The 20,745-nt window shown below is 39.8% G+C and overlaps 1 protein-coding gene and 1 long non-coding RNA gene across 2 annotated transcripts in view; one reads left to right on the forward strand and one right to left on the reverse strand.

Annotated features, from left to right (window-relative positions):
* Positions 1-899: 899 nt before the first annotated feature.
* The window catches only part of LOC127372931 (uncharacterized), a 44,939-nt gene continuing 25,093 nt past the window's right edge, over positions 900-20,745 (forward strand). Inside the window, exon 1 of the long non-coding RNA XR_007886755.1 lies at positions 900-2,178. This is a non-coding gene — a long non-coding RNA (uncharacterized LOC127372931). The remainder of the gene's footprint in view (positions 2,179-20,745) is intronic.
* On the reverse strand, positions 2,750-19,659 carry c1qtnf1 (C1q and TNF related 1). The gene is made up of 4 exons (XM_051416841.1): positions 19,265-19,659; positions 10,106-10,245; positions 9,855-9,979; positions 2,750-7,407 (listed from the first exon to the last, which is right to left on the reverse strand). Exons 2-4 carry the CDS (start codon positions 10,243-10,245, stop codon positions 6,857-6,859), a joined length of 816 nt encoding a protein of 271 aa, XP_051272801.1. The 5' UTR covers positions 19,265-19,659; the 3' UTR covers positions 2,750-6,856.

The raw sequence follows: 20,745 nt of genomic DNA on the forward strand, positions 1-20,745 counted from the left end.
TCTAAGAAATGAGAGGCTATTCATGTTTTGTGTTGAGAGACGCTGTGGTTATTTGTCTCACACAGAGAGTAGACTGGAGCCAACTTTCATTCTGCAACACATTAGGTGTGGTCTAGCTAATGGTTGTGGTAAAAGAGTGTGATTGAAGCTGTTTAGTTTCCTGCATGTTCAGCTGACAGCCCTATTGACTACCTAACAGTATTGAAGCCCTGGGGTGTCAGTGTTATTAATGTTACAAATAGCATCCATCTGATCTCAGCGCAGCCTTGCATGAGCCTCACTCAGAGCAATTTGCAGTCAAGTGTGCCATCATGTGGCGTCTGGGTGGAATCAACACTGGCTTCCACAGTTTACAGTGCCTTGAGCACAGACACACATGATGATGAAATGTGTATCTTCAAATGAGCCCATATAGGAAAATTATGTGTTGAATGTTTTCAAGTTGTTGGAGATGTTAGTGGTGACATCGCCCGGGTGCGACTACAACCCCTTGTGGCCCCTGACACTCGGTCAGTGAGTGTTTAGAGCAGTGCCACCCAAAGTGGGGCCCGAAGGGCAAAGTTGACCAGCCATAAGGTGTGATTTGGCCCACCAGATACTTATGGAGAAATACAATTTTAAAAACAGTTTTATTTATTGTGAGGTATAAATGTAGGAATCCTAATTGTTTTTCTTCACTGTAAAGTCCATTCTCAGTGGATGTGCACTGGTGGCTTCAAGTTTCTACATCACACTGTACAAGTTACATACTGGACCAGGAATGACTTCCTAACTATTTGTGATGTCACAAATCATGCTGGTAGGCCCCGCCCCTTAAAATCTGATTTTCAGTGAGCACAGAAAAACTTTCCACTTTTAGCAGAAGAATGTGAAAACATCCTTCACTCAAAATTTTAGAACTTTAATGATTTGGTTTAATTTACTTCCATTATAAACTCCCACAGTTGGGTATCTAGGGTCTTGAAAATCCAACACCTGTCAAAACCAAGACCAGTCTCAGTCATCAATTATCTAAATTACAAACATGTCTTAAGGACATAAAATCCTGGATGACCTGCAATTTTCTGATGTTAAACTCAGAAAAAACCGAAATTCTTGTTCTTGGCCCCAAAAACCTTAGAGACTCATTGTCTAAAGATATAGTCACTCTAGATGGCATTAACTTGGCCTCTAGTACCACTGTCAGGAATCTTGGAGTTATCTTTGATCAGGATTTGTCATTTAACTCCCACATAAAGCAGACCTCTAGGACTGCCTTCTTTCATTTACGTAATATTAGAAAAATTAGACACATACTATCACAGACAGATGCAGAAAAACTAATCCATGCATTTGTTACTTCAAGGCTGGATTACTGCAACTCTTTATTATCAGGTTGCCCCAATAAGTCCATTAAAACGCTCCAATTAATTCAGAACGCTGCAGCACAAGTACTGACAGGAACTAGAAAAAGAGATCACATCTCTCCTGTACTAGCTACTCTGCATTGGCTCCCTATAAAATGTAGAATTGAATTTAAAATCCTCCTCCTCACCTATAAATCTCTTCATGGTCAGGCCCCTTCATATCTTAAAGAGCTCATAGTACCCTATTACCCCACTAGAACACTACGTTCTCTGAATGCAGGGCTACTTGTGGTTCCTATAGTCTCTAAAAGTAGAACAGGAGCCAGAGCCTTCCGTTACCAAGCTCCTCTCCTGTGGAACCAGCTTCGAGTTGTGGTTCGGGAGGCAGACACCCTCACCACATTCAAGAGTAGGCTTAAGACATTCCTCTTTGATAAAGCTTATAGTTAGGGCTGGATCAGGTGAGTCCTGAACCATCCCTTAGTTATGCTGCTATAGGCCTAGACTATCGGGGGATTTCCCATGGTGCACTGAGCTACTCTCTTCCTCTCTCTTTCTGCACTCATTCATGTCCCTTTAATGCATGTTACTAACTCCACTTCTTCCCCGGAGTTCTTGTGCTTTCTCGTCTCGCAGGTTCTCATGGATCCTGGTGGAGCCTCCTGCCATGGTCCTGCTTGACTGCCATTGCCAATACTGTTGTTGCTGTGCACCTGTCTGTCTGTCTGTCTCTCGCTCTCTCTCTCTCTCTCTCTCTCTCTCTCTCTCTCTCTCTCACCCCAACTGGTCGAGACAGACGACCACCCACCTAGAGCCGGAGGATCTGTCCTAGGTTTCTGCCTTTTAACAGGCAGTTTTTCCTTGCCCTTGTCGCCAAGTGCTTGCTCATGGTGGTACTGTTGGGTCTCTGTAATTAATGTTAAAGAGTTCGGTCTAGACCTGCTCTATTTGAAAAGTGTCCTGAGATAACTTCTGTTATGAATTGGCGCTATACAAATAAAATTGAATTGAATTGAATTGAATTTAGCACATGACCAATCCAAGAATGGAGACCAGACTTGAGGTGATTTATACATCCATATTCAAACATACCCAACTCCAAATTAGCCATAATGTATAGACTGATGTCAAATTCCAGTGTGTAACATTTAGGAGGATCTATTGTCAGAAATGGAATATAATATTCATAGGTATGTTTTCATTAGTGTATAATCACCTGAATATAAAAATCATTATGTTTTCGTTCCCTTAGAATGAGCTGTTTTATCTACAGAGAGAGCTGGTCTTCTTCTACAGAGTCCACCATATTGAACCAGCATGTTTCTAAAAAAAAATCTATGACAAGGACCACTGAAGCCGTACAGGAGCCGCTCATGGTAAAACAGCAGCTTATAAAGACACCATGTGGTTTATCATTTTATTTATCACCTGTCTGTACTGAGAGGCAAAGTCCTCACCTTTCAGTGGACCACCATGGGACCTTATTTCAGAAAAAATATGTGTGGTTCTTTGAATTACACATATGCTGTTTTGTCAATTTAAAAGATAATTTTGCAAGTCAAGAAAGTCACAGTTTATTGTAAATGTACAAGGTACAACATAATTAGAAAGACAACCCAAAAGTGGCATCATGACTTTCTCTCTCCAGAAGCTAACCAGAGACACTGAACTTGACGATGCTGTGTGTTTCGTACCAGGATGTAGTCACACCAGCAACTGGTCTTGCTCATTCTTTTACTTTCTGGCTGATAAAAGGACGAGTGGCTGGATAAAACACATCAGGTAAGATAATGTTACAAGATGACAGCCATGTTGGTCATATTGTGGGAGGTTTCACAAAAAAATAAATGTTACTACAACTGTGACTTTCTTCACCAAATTCTCTTTTAAATTGACAACACTGTATGTGTAATTCATGGCACAGTTCCTAAAACTTTATTGTCATGGGATATTTTCAGAGAATAAGGTCCCATGGGGGACTCCAGAAGGGGAGTTTGCCCATCATGTCGCAAAATAATGGTACAATTTAGGAACAGAGCAAGAAACAAAAGAAAACAACCATACAAATATCCACATCTAAAATATGACAGGTCAGTATGCCTAAGAACAGTAAGTTTACTGTACTTAAACATTCGTCAAATACATCGTAATAATAGCACAAAAAAAACACAGCTGGCCCTTCCTAAGTCCCGGCCCTTTTTTGCTCTGTGAGCCAATGACAGTTGAGCAAGCCTCAGTCAACTTTCTCCTTTACTGTACTTAGATATGCTATGTGCTAGGCTCGTTGAGAGTTGAAAAGATTTATAAGATTGATAAAAGTGACATAATAACACATAAATGATATTCTACATCAATCGTCATTTAGCTAGTTAAGTGGCTAGTTAGCCAGCATATTGCTACAGAGCAGTAACACTAACTAGCTAGCTAATTTACATGAATCATTAGCTAGCTAGTTACTGATAGCTAATGTTAGCAAAACATTAGCGAATTAGCCACCTACCTAGCTAGATAACAACTGATGTAGAGTAGCTAGTTAGTTAGCTAGCATTAAATTTGGTTGTCTTTTCAACATGGGAGGAAGTTGACATTGGTTCCAAAAGGAGCGGCGCTTAAGAAGGGTCAATTGGAACAGAAGCCCTGAAGATATTAGTTATAACTTTCGAAATGTTTTAAGTAAAATGATCATTTAATAGTGCTACATGTTTATATGAATGATAAGACCATCACTGAGACTGACCCTCCATTTAAATGATACGCCACAAGTTCATAGTAAATGGTTAACCTCATGCACTTTTATACAGCAGTGTTGTTAGCTTTCATGCAGTTATTTAGATATATATTTAGATATCCAGATATTTAAAACAAGAGAGTAAGACACAGGTAGTAGCATCCTTTCTACAACAGGAAGCAGCTGGGTTTATGAGCAGTAAAAAAACTGAAACACTGGTGAAATGGTTGTGGTCCATGCATTCCTGGATACATCTTGTTATTTGTTTGTGTATTTTTTTAATCCTGTGGACGGAGAAAAACTTAAATCTTTCAAAAACAGTTATACCATAAACATTTCTTTGAAGCTTCTCAACAAAATATTTTCTTTTACAATTTGGTGCCCAAAGTTTGGTTGAAGCTTTCTGGTGACACATTATTGACAGCTAGTTGTACAGACTTTAATATACACTGCATTAGGCAGCAAGTGAACATTTTGTCCTCATACTTGATGTGTTAGAAGCAGGAAAAATGGGCAGCGTGAGGATCTGAGCAACTTTGACAAGGGCCACATTGTGATGGCTAGACAACTGGGTCAGAGTATCTCCAAACCTGCAGCTCTTGTGGGGTGTTCCCGGTCTGCAGAGGTCAGTACCTATCAAAAGTAGTTCAAGGAAGGAAAAGCGGTGAACCACAGACAGGGTCATATGGGGCCGAGGCTCATTGATGCAACAATGTGTCCGATCCAACAGACGAGCTACAGTAGCTCAAACGGCTGAAAAATCACAGAAGAGGAATTGTTTGACATGAAGCCCTGTGGTTGTATGCAAGCAGTTAAGTTGCAGTCTACAGCCATGTCTCTCCAGACACTTATAATATATGTGGTGAAATCTTTGAAAGAATTATATTTAAGGTATAAACTGCATTTTTGGCTAAATGGAGGTTATCACTATATTTCATGGTACATATGTATGATTAAAGTGAATACACATTTTTGAACTGATTAATCAGAGATGTATTGGCTAAACAGGCACAAAAATTACAATGTAAAGATAGTGTAGCTATACAAAATGTGGTGCTCATTTGTCCTTGCATTTTTAGATGTGAGCTGTAGTTGAAATTACTCACTCTTTTGAGTTTGTCACATTTGTGTGAAAGCTGGAATCAGCCAGTTCAATATCCCCGTCTGTTCCTGAGTTATGGTGTTGTCTAATGGCCAAAAAACAGTTTTTCCAGGACATAATGAGGTCACAATGACCTTTGACCTTTAAGTCAAGTGTCACCAATGCATTGTCCGACTAGTTGTGAAATATGGTAATTGGTTCTTGAGTTAAAGCCGAAAATGTGTGAGGTCACAGTGACCTCAAACATGACAGTTGCCAACCAAAATCTAACCAGAGTCCAAGTTTGAAGAAATTCCCTTGAGGCGTTCCTGAGGTATTGCGTTCACAGGAATGGGAGAGAAGAACAACACAAAAACATAATTCCTCCGGCTATGGCTATCACTGGCGTGGAGGCATAGAAATGTCTTTCTAAACAAAGGGGTCCATGACGAACTGAAGAGACAATCATGTGGCAGTCACAGAAATATTAGATGGGATAATATTGTAGCCTAAAGCAGTGATGTTAGACTGTTGGATGCAACAGAGCATGAAACTGGACACAGACCTGCATAAAGACCCTGAGTGCAGAGTGATAGAACTGTCTATAACTACTAAAATATACTGTATACCTTACTGTGCCAAATTATGCCAATAAAATCTCTTGGTTTCAATTTTATTTAGTTAATTTCATTTCAAAGTCCAGGTGAAACTACAAATGTCATTTTAACCCTTTATGATTGCATCCTTGGTTATATTGTACCCCCTTTAACAATGTATGCCAAGAAATTCACAAAAACTGTATTTTTATATCAAAATCCAATCATTTCCAATCCAAAAGACGTGTGCTTATGTAAGCATGAACTAACCAATTTCAAACAATAATATCATGCCATCTTCATATTTTAGTGACACAGAACAAAGATTCATTTGTTTGCTAGCCAGCAACAGCTTGGGTAGCTGAATATTGTACAAAAACACAACTTTATCAGTGATTGGGGGAAAAACTGGATCTAAGTACTGAGGTGATTTACGGTACATTTCCAGATGGACTTGTCGCCAACCGTAATGTTAGATAGCATTTGCCACTTAGAAGCTAAATCCATCAATAAAAACACCTCTGTACTTGTACTATTCCCTGTCGTCAAACTGTCCTATGTCGGCATCAGATGCTGCATTCAGTCTCTATCTGGATGTGCTGTTTATGCTGGGAGCTTCCAGTCAGCACTAATGGGTCCTCTACAGCTGCTTGACATAACATACAGCACAATTGGCTACCACGAAAAGTCCCTCCCTAAATGCCTGTTTTTACAGGAAATAAGTATTTGGAAGCAAATAGCTCTCTGATTTACGTTTTACCTGGACTTTAAGGCATTATAATTTTGTGTAATTTATTTTTTACCCATGTGGACACAGGCAGGTCAGAACCACTAAGGAATTTTGTTCGTACCTAGAAGAAAATTCTAAATAGGAGACAATTAGTGAATGCCACAAATTCTTTAATATTACCTGCAAGTTCCATTGTGTGGCTTGATTTAATTTTAAATTTTTTTAAGTGAGTTGTCTTTCTGTACAAAACCACTGTCTATATGACATGATTTTTCAAACCACATTGATAATATATTAATGAAGCTCCCCTTTAGACCATTTTTCGTCCATATTCAATCTGTTGAGGTGCCAACTCACACTTGTCCAGTCTTCTACCTACAACTCATTTTTGGACTTAATCAAGTGTCCATTAAAGGTGATGTAAGTGTCAAAGTCATCACTGAAGATGGCGTTCTCCCTCTCGCCTTTGAAGAGTCTGACCCAGACCTGGTCATCTCTTTCAAGTTCCAGCATCAGGCTTTGGCTCTGCATGATGGAGCGGTCACTGGGCTGGGCGTAGAGGATCACCACCTCCCGCTCATTGTGCATCACATGTAGGTATGTCTCCTTCTGGTTCCATGTATGCACGTTTAGGCTGAAGTAGTAGATGCCGGGCACATAGCAGTAGAACTTACCAGTGAACATGTTAAAGTGACCGTAGAGGTTGACCAGCTCTGTGTCAAACACCAGTGTCTGGTAGTAGTCGTTGGAGTGTAGACCCTTCTTGCGGGCGACAGAGAAGGCTGCAAAGTAAGACTTGCAGGACTCACCAGGGAGGCCCATGCTGCCTTTGCTACCCTTCATGCCAGTGTGACCTGGAGGACCCATCTGACCAGCTCTGCCGGATTTACCATAAGGCCCTCGGTCTCCAATATCACCTTTCTCACCTAGAAGCAGTCGAAAGAGTCACGTTCAAGGATGTAGTGGGGGTAAGGCCACCAACAAACTGTGCATTAGTTTGCAAACGTACAAACTGTAATGATTAGTTATTTTTTCTTAAAGCTGCATCAATAGATTTGTCACCACAAGAGGCAGACAAAGCAATTTATGCAGAAATTTCTGTGGTCAAGAAATTTTGAAAATTCTTGCCAAGCTATAAGCTTGAACTCCAAACATGTCCATTCATTCATTCATTCATTCAAGTACAAACTCTGATAATTGACCCAATCTAAGCTCCACCCCTTTTCGCTCTGGGCTCCAATAACATTATCTATAATCCATCTTCAAAATGTGGTTGTCTGTTCAACATAGAGAGCCTAGCACTTAGCATATCTAAGTACAGGAAAGGAGGAAGTTCACAGAGGTTTTGATCGAGGCTTGAGCACAGAGCAAAACGGGACGGGGCTTAGGAAGGGTCAATTGTAGTGACGATTCTTAAAAACCCATTGAGGGGCTCCTACTGTGAGAGGTCAGTTATCAATATTGGTCGGCATTGGTGTGTCCCCAGCCACAAGTGGTCTTGGTTGGACATCAAAAACCATGACATGGTAATGGTTGTGAGCCAAGGGTCAAATGGCGTCGTCTTTTCCACCTTCAGTAATGGTCCGCCTCGACCCGACTTCAATAAATGTATTTTAACATTTTGATTTATACTGTTGGCTACTGCTACATGTGTGTTTACATTGTTATAGACAGTTATGAGGATATAACATTATGTGAGTCTCGGCACTGTCAGCCTTTATATCTCATTTGTAAATGCTTAATAAGCCATAGATAGTGCTCACTTTAGATAAGCTTGTGCAAAATACTTAATTAACGAGTAGTAAGTGCTTTGTTACTGTGAATTCCTGCATTAATAACTGTTTATAGGCCAGCATTAGAAAATGAATTTGTTGTGAGTTTTATAGAACATCTGCTAACACAGTCACTAATCATTAATACATGTCTGAATAGTGGATGTGCAAGTGCATGCAGAAATGTACAGTACAATGAAGAGTAAAACATTTATAACTGTGATTATAAACCACACAGTAATGACTATCTACAGCAGAATCATGCTTTATAAATGATGAATTCAGTATTTACTAATCCATAACTAATGTGCTTATCAATGATGAATAAAACATTTTTAACTGTGTTTATAAACTACATACTAATGTGTATTCATGCGTTATAAATGATGAATTCAGTATTTATTCATGCTTAACTAATGCTTAATAGTGTGTACTCATTATTAAGTGTTACCGAATTGGGTATTTTGCAGTTTTTTAATGCTATGATGCAATGTTAGAACACTTGCCACAAGAGATGAGATTTGCGAGTGTGGAAAGTTGGACCAGCTGAGAGACTGAAATGCAACAAGCACAGAGAACAGAAACGATGCTTCAAGAGTTAGCTTTATATTAGTGTGTATGTTCTCTAACACTCCTGTGGATGAAAAGTTCAGTAATTTAGAGCCCCTGTTTTCTTTAGTTCCATTTAGACTCGCAAATGTCATGTCTTGTGGCATGTGTTCTCGCATTGCATCATAGCATTGTAAACAATGGAATATAATATTCATAGGTATGGTTTCATCAGTGTATAATCACCTGAATATAGGAATCGTTGCAATTTCATTACCTTAGAATAAAGGAAGAAAGTAAATGTAAAACAAATGGTTAAGTAAATTGTCTAATAGAGCAATGGCCATGCATCAGGGACAAGAAAACACATAATTTGTCAAAAAAGAAGCCTTTTAAGTCTGTATAATTGTTAAAAAAATAAAATAAAATACATAATTTAGACAGAAAATTGTATAAAAAAAGTCCCCTATACGGGAAAGAAGAAGAAGAAGATATATATTATTCTCCTATATACTTCATGCACTTGTGGACATGCAAACAGGGAGAGTGATGGTGGTGTGATGGGCCGCAACGTTAGCAGCGCCCCATGAGCAGGCTTGGGGTTAGGTAGCCTTGCTCAAGGGCATCTCTGCAGTGCACAGGAGGTGAAACTGGCACCTCTCCAGCTACCAGTCCACACTCCATGTTTTGTCGTCTGTGGGACTTGAATCACCAACCCTCTGGTTCCCAAGTCCCTACACTGAGCTACTGCCGCCCTGAAACAGTCTACTCAAAATTGGTCCAAATGACTCGTTTTGCATAAACATCTCACAGTTTATTATTTGGATTCATTGTACAGTTTTTGATAATGATGATTGAAATATCCATAAAATATGTGACTTAGCCAGGGGTTATCAGTTTACTAAATGATAGAAAATGGGTCCCCTACTGAACAGTTGGGAACCACTGCTTTAAGCGTCTGTCTTGACAACTTTAATATTATGGTTCACTCTCACAGCTTCATTTTCGGCCGCAGCAGGCAGCTGTTTTCAGATAGAAATCTCTGATCTTACCTTTGAGCAGAGTGATGTTGATCTGTGGTACTATCTGGTACGGTGGGTAGTTCTGGCTGGAGTACTGATGGGGAGTGTCCTCTCCTGGGTCGCAGCATCGTCGACACTTCCCCTCCTCCCTGCGCCTTTCCATACAGTACAACCAAACCAAGGCATTCAACTGAGTCAGATTTTAGTATTTGCAGAAACCACCATTTTGCACATGGAACTTCATATTTATTCCCCCAATACAGACGGGATTAAAAAGGTACCTGGCATCTTGATGGTAGTCTTTTGGGTCCGTTTGGTCCTGATTGGGACCTGGATCTTTTCTGTCATTGTAGAGGGTCCGGAAGGGGTCCACTGGACAGGCCAAGAGGACCAATAGGGCCCAAACACAGATTGTGGTCATCTACAATACACAAGAACAGTATTCCTTACACACATCATAAACAGGGTAAGTTGGAAATGTTGGTAAACTGTAGGTATTTTAGTCTTCATTGCCCCCCCCAGTATGCAATTTTGTAAAAAAAAAAAAAAAAAAAAAAGAGAGAGAGAAATTGACTTTTAATACTTTAATACATATTATTGCCAATATATTTGTACCTTTTGTTAGGCAGATATTATTCCATGGTGGATCTGATGCCTTTACCAAAGTAAAAGATAATTCTTTTTACATCTGTCTAGAAACCGATCAGCCATAACATTACAACCACTGACAGGTGAAGTGAATAACATTGATTATCTGGTTATCATGGCTCCTGTCAGTGGGTGGGATGTATTAGACAGCAAATGAACATTTTGTCCTCAGAGTTAATGTGTTAGAAGCAGGAAAAATGGGCAGTGTGAGGATCTGAGCGACTTTGACAAGGGCCACATTGTGATGGCTAGACAACTGGGTCAGAGTATCTCCAAAACTGCAGCTCTTGTGGGGTGTTCCCGGTCTGCAGTGGTCAGCCGGAGACAGGGTCATGGGGGGCCAAGGCTCACTGATGCACGTGGGGAGTGAAGGCTGGCCCGTGTGGTCCGATCCAACAGACGGGCTACTGTAGCTCAAACTGCTGAACCAGTTAATGCTGGTTCTGATAGAAAGGTGTCAGAACACACAGTGCATCACAGTTTGTTGCGTATGGAGCTGCAGAACATAATGACCACCAGGTCAGAATGTTATGGTTGATCGGTGTATAGTCTTGTAAATCTGATTTAATGACATGAAAGTTCAAAGAGTTCTCTTTCATGTGGTTCACCCATGTACAAATGTGGACAATCTGTAGGTCCATGTGTAGGAAAGATTGGAATCAGAGGTCACTGGAGTGAACTGGGATTAACTCAGGATTAAAGTTTCCACCATGAACCCACGAGTCTTTGAACTTCACCTCTTAGGACACAATAAGATAGTCACATCCATATGGGCATTCTCTACAAACACACACGCATGCACACACACACACATTAACTCATACACCATCTGTAATGTGTAGGTAAGATTAATCAGTGAAGTCAAACATTGTGGACTTTGAAGACAGCATGCCTGCCCAATGTTCAACCAACCATGACTCACAGCGGTCTACCTTAATTTCACACAGGAGATGAGGATTTAGAAATGACCTTCAACCAGTAGGGCATCTTACCACTCATGACCAACCTGTCTAGGACCCAGTGTCACACAAACAAATGCCAAACACAATCATCCTGATAACACATTTTCAACCTCCAATGTGTTTGCAGTTATTCCTTCTTGACATCCCATTGCATTGCTATTGTAGATAATCATACTGCTAAACCCAGCCCAAAGTGTGTATAACCTCTCTCGTACACTAGAGCAGGGGTCTCAAATTCAAATTGGCTTGGGGTCACTGCCAGTATTCTCATCTCATGAGACGGCCACTTCAACATTCAAGTACTACAAGAAAGCAATATTCAGAAAATATTTCCATTACTAACATCTTACTTAACAAAATCAACTGCATGGCAGTTTATATAGATTTGTATATCATCCTTTTATATAATCTTTGTTGTTCATAGCCAAATGACAAATAAAACCCTGAAACCTGCTCTCTTCTTATCAATCCTTTACGCACATTTGCAGTCACCTTTGCCATTATTATTTTTTTATTGAGCATGAATGGGTAGGAAAAAAAATTATAATTATATTTAAAAGAAATATTATTATTATCTTGCAGGAAGGATTAAATTGTATTTTTTTACATCATTTTGTGGAGCTGGAGGAAGGGCCATGAAGGGCACTACAGGACACCATGTCAGTGATGCAATGTGTCGCCTAGATGTGAAAGGTACTCACGTGTCACAAAGTCTGTTTTGGGAAGAGGCTTAAGTGGAAACACAGGACTACACCTGGGAGACCGCTGTTTAAGTCATGTGTGAAGCCAAAAGTCAATGTAGACTCATCAGGTACGGAATGTAACTTACGATGGTTCCCTAAACCTAGTTTTAAAAGTAGTTTTGCTGCCTAAACATAACCAAACTGCACTTATTAAGTCTAACTGGATGTTGCGTATTTATTATTGTTATCTTGACTGCAGAAAGAGCATAAAAAATGTGGAACTGCCACACCTACATGAGAAAAAATATGACAATCCCAAAGTGGACAAGCCTGTGCATTATACTCTTTAGCCTGATGCCAGTTTGATACCAGGCTAAAGCCTGATACAGTGGTACTGTGCAAATAGTACCAGTGGTACAGTACCGAGTATGCCTGACGAGGCAATCAAAATATTAAGTATGTTGGGGTTTAAGTTTTTTCATGTATAGACTGATCCCAAGAAAGGCGGGATGGCAAAGTGGTGCAACCCTTATCAAGCAAGGTGGGACCTGTCTTTAATTGTTTCTCTGTCCTATCGCCCTGGTCCGAACTCCTCCAATGCCCCAGGCAGTGCCTCTTCTCTACCTTCCCAGGTGTTCCATTGGGCTCACACCTCACTCCTCTCGTGTAATCCAGGGATTAAACAGACCATGTTTTTCACTGAGTGGCATTTCTGGTGGCCCTACATGGAAAATGAGGTGGGACAGTATGTCACTACTTGCCCAGTGTAAAAGTTTTACATCATTTTCACCTGCTTCCTGATCTTCATTGTCAAACAACTAAACACCTGTGACAGTGGAGTTTGCAGTTGTAGAAAATAGTTTATTATTATTCATTTTTGCTACAGTTCCAGCAGTAAATAGGTCACATACAAATTTTGCACATCTGTAAATCAGTATATAAATTCATGAAATGAGAGTTTCACACCTGTACAATATTTTTGGTCTTGAATATAGGCTAGATGCTTGCAGCTTTTTCAGTATTCTAACAGTTGGCTGTCATGCTGAAAGGAAAGTCACTTTTTTCTTGAGCTCAAGGAGGCGTACTCCTCTGTAATGTACCCAGCAACAAAAATGCTGCATTCATGGCATCCATGTTGTTGATATGTTGCTTTGGTGCACGCATAAGCACATTAGTTTGTGCCTGCATGAACATGCAGTACACTTAAGCAGTAATTATACTTCCCAGGTCTGCAAGTAAACAAGGGTCTGTTAGAGTCTGTGTGATGTAAATTGCATCATCACAGCGTGTACGCGTAGGCTCTGTGTGGACATCTGTGTACCAACAAAGTGACTGTGACTGTCCAGACTGTATGCACTACACTGTGGGGAACATGTCCTCTGGAAAATAGTATAAACAGAACTACTACATGGCCATCCACAGCTGTGCGTGTACACGTCCATTTGGGAGTATATTCAAGTCTTTAGGGTCCCAGGGGTTTTAAAATCTGGTCACCCTATGTAAACACTGACAAGGAAAACTCCCTTGGTGAATAAAATGGTTTAGTCTATGAAATTAGTCTCTGAAAAAGTCTGTGTTCGCCCTGCTGAGATGCCACTGTTCATCCATCTTGTAGGCTAGAGAGCAAACATTTTTCAATTGGATTGACAAGAGCACAGCTGGAAATCCCCGCTGTCTCAGTTTCCTCTTCAGCGTCTCCTGAAAATCCCATAGAGAGCTGCTGCTCCTCCAACTATCACTTAAACGTTCCGGTTCAGTGACAAAAAAAAGTTCAGTGGATTGTGTGATGTTGAAAAGTTCCTCCTTGATGAGTGTGATCAGCCATTACAGTTGAGATCATCAGCCACAGCCAATAACTGATTACTAGTCAGACCTCTAAAATCTTTGTAACACTTCTAAGATGACACCAGTCTGATTCGAATGTCACATTAATGTAAAAGTTTCTATATCACAAGGTTTAATACACAGAGAGTGATCATATGTATGTAGCCCAGTGTAAAAGTACAGGGGTTAAAATAAGTTAATTTGCAATAAGAAAACAATTATTTCAGTTAATCAATTAAATAATTCAGAAATGCATTAAACTGGAAGTAATTTAGGTTAAAAGCAGAGAAAGATGAAATGTTAACCAAGAGATTAACATAAATTCATAATAAATAGAGTGTGAATAGTTTATTAAGTAGTTACATTAAATTGTTCTATATAGTAGTTGAAGAAAAGTGTGTGGTAAACCAAGTTTCTCCAGGACTTATTCCAGACCGGATCGTATTTACTATGTGACTGTTAATTGCCACTGAGGATAAAGATTTGTCAGCCACACCGAACCAAGCAACACACAGGCCTGCAACTTTTTTTGTTTTTGTGTGCGTGTGAGAGTGTGTGTGTGGGCCCACTGTTTTGTTTAGAGTTTAGTTAAGTAGCATATTTGATCTGAGTCTGATAAGTATAGAGAAATTGTATTAAAGGGGTTAGAACTAGGAAATTTGTTTTTTTAAAGTATATTTTTTAGTGTTTTATTGCCTTTATCATAGTGACAGCTGAAGACAGACATAGAGGGGATGACACGCAACAAAGGGCCACAGGTCGGATTCGAACCCTGGGCCGCTGCAGCAAGGACTCAGCCTCGGTACATGGGTTGCCAGCTCTACCCACTGAGCTAACCGGACACCCTTGTCAGAGAAGTTTTGAATAGTATTTTGCTTATTATAATTGCCTAATTTTCTACAGGGTATTTTGTTTACAATTTAGTATTTCAACTATAATATTTTTTTTTTATTTATTTTTTTTTTTTATTTAAAAAAAAAGTGTAATTTGAGTTTTTTTGTACATATTAGTTGTTTTACACTGCAAACAACTGGTCAGTAAAATATAATTTCATTTATTTGAAAGAGTTGTCTGGGGTCAGTTATATAAGGTGTTGGCTATAAAAGTTTCACACGAAACAGGTAAACTAGCTACCTTAATAAATCAAACCCAAACACCCCATCCTTCAAGTCCAAGATGACTTAGGCGTTTACTAAGTGTTGGGGTGCTACATGTCCAATTTATTCTGCCCTCTTAAGAGCACACTAATAAATGCATCACTTCATTTTCATCTCCTATTCACAAATAAAATAAAATAAAATGTTTATGATTGAGCTAATTTTAGGTTGTTGAGCAGATTCTTTTGATTAATTAATTTCAACTGCTTCACAATCCATCACTCTGAGAGGACTGAAGTCACTCTTCTACCTTCATTTTATTACTTTCCAACAAGCAGTGACACCAGTCCCACTCACATTCATCCTCTGAAATCTTACGTATTCCGAGTCTGAATTGGGGCAGGGTGTGTGCGTGACAAAGACATGGAGAGCGAGGAGGAAGGGTGGATGTCTGGGGTGTGTGGGTGGGTTCATGTGTGCATGCTTGCACTCATGCCTTATCTGTATGTGCAAGCCTCCACATGCTTGAGTGTATCTCATTTTGCATTACAGATAATAGGTTTGTGTGTGTATTTCCTGCACAGGTCCAGTTTTACAAAACTCCAGAACTGACCCACAGTTTCCCACAGTTAACTCTAAATGTATTCAAGTGGAAAACCTTGTGACATCACACGCTGGTTTGGGGCATTGGTCGTCACCATCTTGGTTTTTATGAGCCAGAAGTGTCCATATTTGGACTGGAGCGTGGAGCTGGTGGGTGACATACTGCTAGTTGGGTGGTGCTTGGTTTTGGCTTCATTTTCAAGCAGGAAACAATGGCAGCTCGTAGGATCAAACATTTTCTTGTATTCCAGATAAACTAAATATGTTTGTGAAAGGATGTTAGGTGAGAAATAGTCAATGCAGTAACAGAATCTGGAGCCATATCTGATCAGCACTGCCTAGTTTGACAGTTTGATCTGCGTTTCGTGCGTTGAGCTGGACGGACTCACTGAGAATGAGCTGTCAATCACAAAGTAGCTACGCCCTAAAGCATACCCTGCTTTATGGTCTATTTTACTCTAAATGGGACCATCAGTTACTAAATGAACATCATGCTGTATGGAAGAAGACTGAAACTAGAGATTGAGACCATAAACTCATTAGGAAACTGTGTACTGAGCTAATAGGTCAAATCAGAAGTCGGCTCATTTCTTAATAAACCTTGGACTTCTTTTTGGATCCAGCAGAGCTGCGCCCTGCTGGCCATTAGAAAGAATGCAGGTTTAAGACAGTTCTGCATTGGCTTAATTTTTTAGACCTGGAAGCTCTGTTCACTAATTATATACTGTCAATTTTCTGGACTCAGCTAGGTACTCTTATAGGACCAGTGATCCGACGGAGAGAGGTGAGGTTGCAGATTACAACCAAGTGAACCGCTCACCTTCCAAGTATGTAGGAGAAACTACGTTGGCTGCAAAACTTGCACAAAAGAAAACATGAAAGATTACATGGTATAAATGAGAGTTTAGGGCATATACAGACGGCAGGCCAGAAAAAGGTTGTGTGTGTGTACATCGGTCCAGTACAGCGCCTGCATTACTGTTGAGAGTCAGCATCTACAACAGAACAATCCACCCATTTCCCTAAAGCAAGAGAGATGCCAGATGTTGCTTCTTTGATTCAAGCCAGTGAATTCATGAGCAGAAGATAGCAATGAGGAGACAGAGAGGCACATTTTTGCGGAGCAATGCCCGCTACTTCTGTGCAGAGATCCAAGTCAAGTCTCAAGTCTCTAAAAAATAAAAGTCATATGTCTCTTCTGGTTGTAATGAGCCTCCTGTCATCTGCTGCTATCCAGTCTACTAAGAATACTGCACAGCTATATCTAAGAAATTCAAAGCATTTACTGTATTATTATCACTCCTTTATCTATTAGCATACAGTATCAGTACTGATTAGTTGTTTGTTATATGATCACTTTAAACAGGCTATTGCAATGCAATATGAAGAAAACACACAATGAATGCTTTCCTTTAAAGGAAACTGTATTCTGTACATTAACATTATTAGTCATGCAATAATAACTAATCATCCAATCTCAGTTATAGTTAGCTACATCTGCTGGACACAAAATGAACACCATTCAGATGCTGTAAATCATGCAAGTGGCTGGTACTGTTGCTGCACTCACCAGCCAAAATAACAATGGTAATCTATTGAGTGGCTGGTAAAATTTCAACATTCACTAGTCTAGCCATTTTGCCAGTGGACAAAAAAGTTAAAGGTTTGCACTCTGCAACCGTATTGTTTAATTACACTGGGTCTCTCATGATACATTCCCCTATCCTCTCACTCAAACTCAGTGTAATGGTAACCTGGTAAACCTGTAACATTAACGTTACGTGGTCAACAATTAAGTAACTTGCCTGTAAGCCGACAGTATAACTATGTATTTTTCTACAGTTAAGATTTTTGTGCACCCATATAGCATTCCCAATTACTTCCATCTTCTATTACTTGAACTACCAGGAGACTATATTGTTTTTATTTTCTGAACCAAATGAATGCCTAAAACTAAACACTTTTAACTCATTTGCAACAGAAATGTCAAATTAAACCAGTTTATTTAAAGCTACAATATGTAACATTTCTGCATTAAAATGTCTATAACCTCTAGAGCTATGTTCTAGTTGAGTTTCATCGACTTCAGCGCTAGAGCAGAGTCACGCTGAAGTCCCGTGGGATTTCACTTGTTGGAGGGAAACGCAGAAGAAGAAATTGTTGCAGGAAGTGTGCAAATCGGAGAGTAGTGTGTGAAGACATGGACATTTTTGAGGGGGAAATAAACTTTTTTTCGTTGTGAAGGCATTATCTCCGTGATCGAGTATTCTGGGCTTTCGGTGAAGCGAGCGGTGGAAAAACAGGTAGGCGACAGTACTGTTTTGTACGGTTTCTGCACAACGTATGAGTTGAAAAGGCATGTTGTTGTCACGTAAGGGCCCTGATCATGTTGCACAGACATTTTAATTCCATTTTGTGTCTGTTAAGAGGAGCAAAAGGCACTCTTTAGAATATGCCCCCAAAAAGTGTATTATAACTAACTGGGAGCTCTGGCCATTAGCTGCAGGATCTCCAGTTTGCTAGAACCAATTCTGGTCGTTCTTTTTCCTATCGACAGTACTCGGTGACCTCTAGTGATCAAGACTAGGGTAAAAATCTGCCGAAGTTCCCCTTTAAGTTATCAGAGAAACAAGCTGAGCTAACCTTAGCAGCAGCTCGGCTCACAGCCCCTCCGGGACGTCCTTTGTCTGTCCAACAGCGTGGGAGAAGCAGTGATTTTTAAGGTGGAACTGCTTTATTCAGTGTTTTTATTCATCGGTTTTAATCTGTTTGTTTTGGAGAGGAGGAGACCTCTGTGGATCACTGGACTCCCGGTAGAAACCTCCTGAACCATGAACACTGAAGGAATCTTAACCAGGAGAAGCTGACTGCAATGACGCCAATGGTGGTGAAGACAAAACAATGGCTTACATATGTTTTCCAGACTATACAAATATGTCAACAACAAATGTCCATAGTGTCCAGTGGTATATGTGCAAACCAAATGCTCAGTAGAAGTGAATACTAAAATGATGCAAGTTGAACAAAAACAATACCTCCAAGCACTGTGGCTGCTGTTTTGTGCTCATAATAAAGTTGGAAAGCAGAAAATCTATGTAATTATGTCAAAATCAGTCTTTGGCATAGTGAGGTGGGTGCTGTAATCCCACAAAACTAAAGTAATTATTATCTACTGTGCACAGCAGCATATGCTCATAACACTTGTTGTCACATAGACCTAAATGAATTAGTCTAGAAATGTGAATTTTAAAGGAACATGCTCTGGATAAAAACTGCATCAACAAAAGCTGTTGATGTACAAGTGTTTATTTTTTTTATAAGCTATCACCCTGAGAGTACAGGGCATTCAAGGTCTGACATCTGGGAAAGGTTTGTCCTACACTTGTAGAAGTTGAGTGGGTGTACAACTGATGCCAAGTGGAATGTCTTTGCATGTGCAGTCTTTAATGTGTCTGTAGGCCAGCTGTCAGAGCACAACAACTGCAAGAAGGACCTGCTGCCAACATGCCTGGATCTTGTTTAATTGCGGTTGCTTCATTACACTCACAGTTTGGAATCAACAGACCATAGCTAGTGCTTGACTCGCTTCCCTACAAAGTTCTTTGCAAGAAGAGGAATCTTACTTTTGCTGTTATTTCTCCGCAATGAAAAATGTCTGTCTGGTTCCTGTGCCACACTGTTGCAGTCCTTGCTTCTTTTCTTAGGTTGTCGTCCCGTCTCTCCCTCCTCAGGTCATTCTTTTTCTCCTCAAGCACAGAACATACACAGTCTGCCAGAGAGTCTTGCTCCTCCAAACAAGTGGAGAAGAGGAGGAGGAAATAGAGAGAGAAAGTGGCGAATGAGAGAGAGGAACAGAGGAAAGCAATGCTTAATGGTTCTGGGGAGGAGGAGCTCCGAGCACAGCTCTAACCCAAAGAGGAAAATAACAAAAACACAGAAGATAAGAAACAGACGAGTGCTGTGTGTGGGAGAAGAGTACAAAGAGGAGGAGGGTCAGAGCAGCAGAAGCTTTGGCTTAGGAAGATTCCCAACTGAGGGAAATGACTCGGAAGTGGAAGCTGTGATAAGATCATTCTCTAAATACTTCAGTGCTTCCTTTCTTATCCTTTAGCATAAGATACAATGGACCTTCCTTAAATACCAAAGGAAAGGAGATAATGTTGTCCCATAATTCCATGTGGTAACAATATATAAAGTGATGCACCATTGTAGTTTCACATCAAATAAAAAGAGCTCCAGTGCACAGAAAGTTGTATTTATTGTGAAAAAGCTTAGTCAGGGATAGAACTAGCACACAGAGGGCATTTTACCACATTCTTTACACTGGAAGGGCACAGTAGAGGGGACTTTATCATGTTATATCTAAAATAGGGGCATCCAAGAGGGCTCTTTTTGCTGTTCATTTGAATTTATTCTAAACTGGATGTTTTAATTTTTTATATAGTTGAACTGTAAATATACAAGTCAGGTTGGATAGGTTTACATTTGCACTGCTGCCACTGCTGGATATTTTTATCCATTACTTGTATCTTTTTCACATTGTAATGCTAAAGCAATACAGTGTTTCACCCACTAGGTCTTTCACAATTGTTTCTTAAACTTTCAGCAAACTATTTCAAATATTGGACCATTTATCCACTATTTTTAACTACTTGCACAATTTATTCACTAATTTTAGCCTTGTCATCACTGAATACTTTCTGCTAACTATCTGTTAACTGTTCATTCATTATGTTAAAGCTGCTTTTTATTTAAAAAAAAACGTTTATATAACTTTTTATCATATTTGCTAAAACTTTCACTTTATCCTGACGGCAATACATGAGGCAGATAATTGACGCTGGGAATGAGATTCAACAATCAACTATCTTCAAGCCTCTGACCCACAAGTGTCTTTATATCTTTCTCAGCTCTGATTGGTTGTTTTCATCCAGTGTATTCTTGCAAATGCCATTAGGAGCCCTAGAAGGAGCCAGAGGAACCTGATTGTTTCACAGATTATCTGTCTCATGTACTACTGTCAGGATATAGTGATATAAGTTTTAGCAAATATGACAGAACGTTTTTTTCATAAAAGTTACCTACTGCAGCTTTAATCTGACAA

This window comes from Dicentrarchus labrax, unplaced genomic scaffold, assembly GCF_905237075.1.
Source record: "Dicentrarchus labrax unplaced genomic scaffold, dlabrax2021, whole genome shotgun sequence".
Taxonomy (NCBI): Eukaryota; Metazoa; Chordata; class Actinopteri; family Moronidae; genus Dicentrarchus; species Dicentrarchus labrax.

Excerpts from the sequence above, each read along its gene's own strand:
- c1qtnf1 (XM_051416841.1), bottom strand. The coding sequence starts at position 10,245 with ATGACCACAATCTGTGTTTGGGCCCTATTGGTCCTCTTGGCCTGTCCA. Across the intron at positions 9,980-10,105 it reads GACTACCATCAAGATGCCAG|GCGCAGGGAGGAGGGGAAGT; the intron begins GTACCTTTTTAA and ends CTGTATGGAAAG. Across the intron at positions 7,408-9,854 it reads CAACATCACTCTGCTCAAAG|GTGAGAAAGGTGATATTGGA; the intron begins GTAAGATCAGAG and ends GACTGCTTCTAG.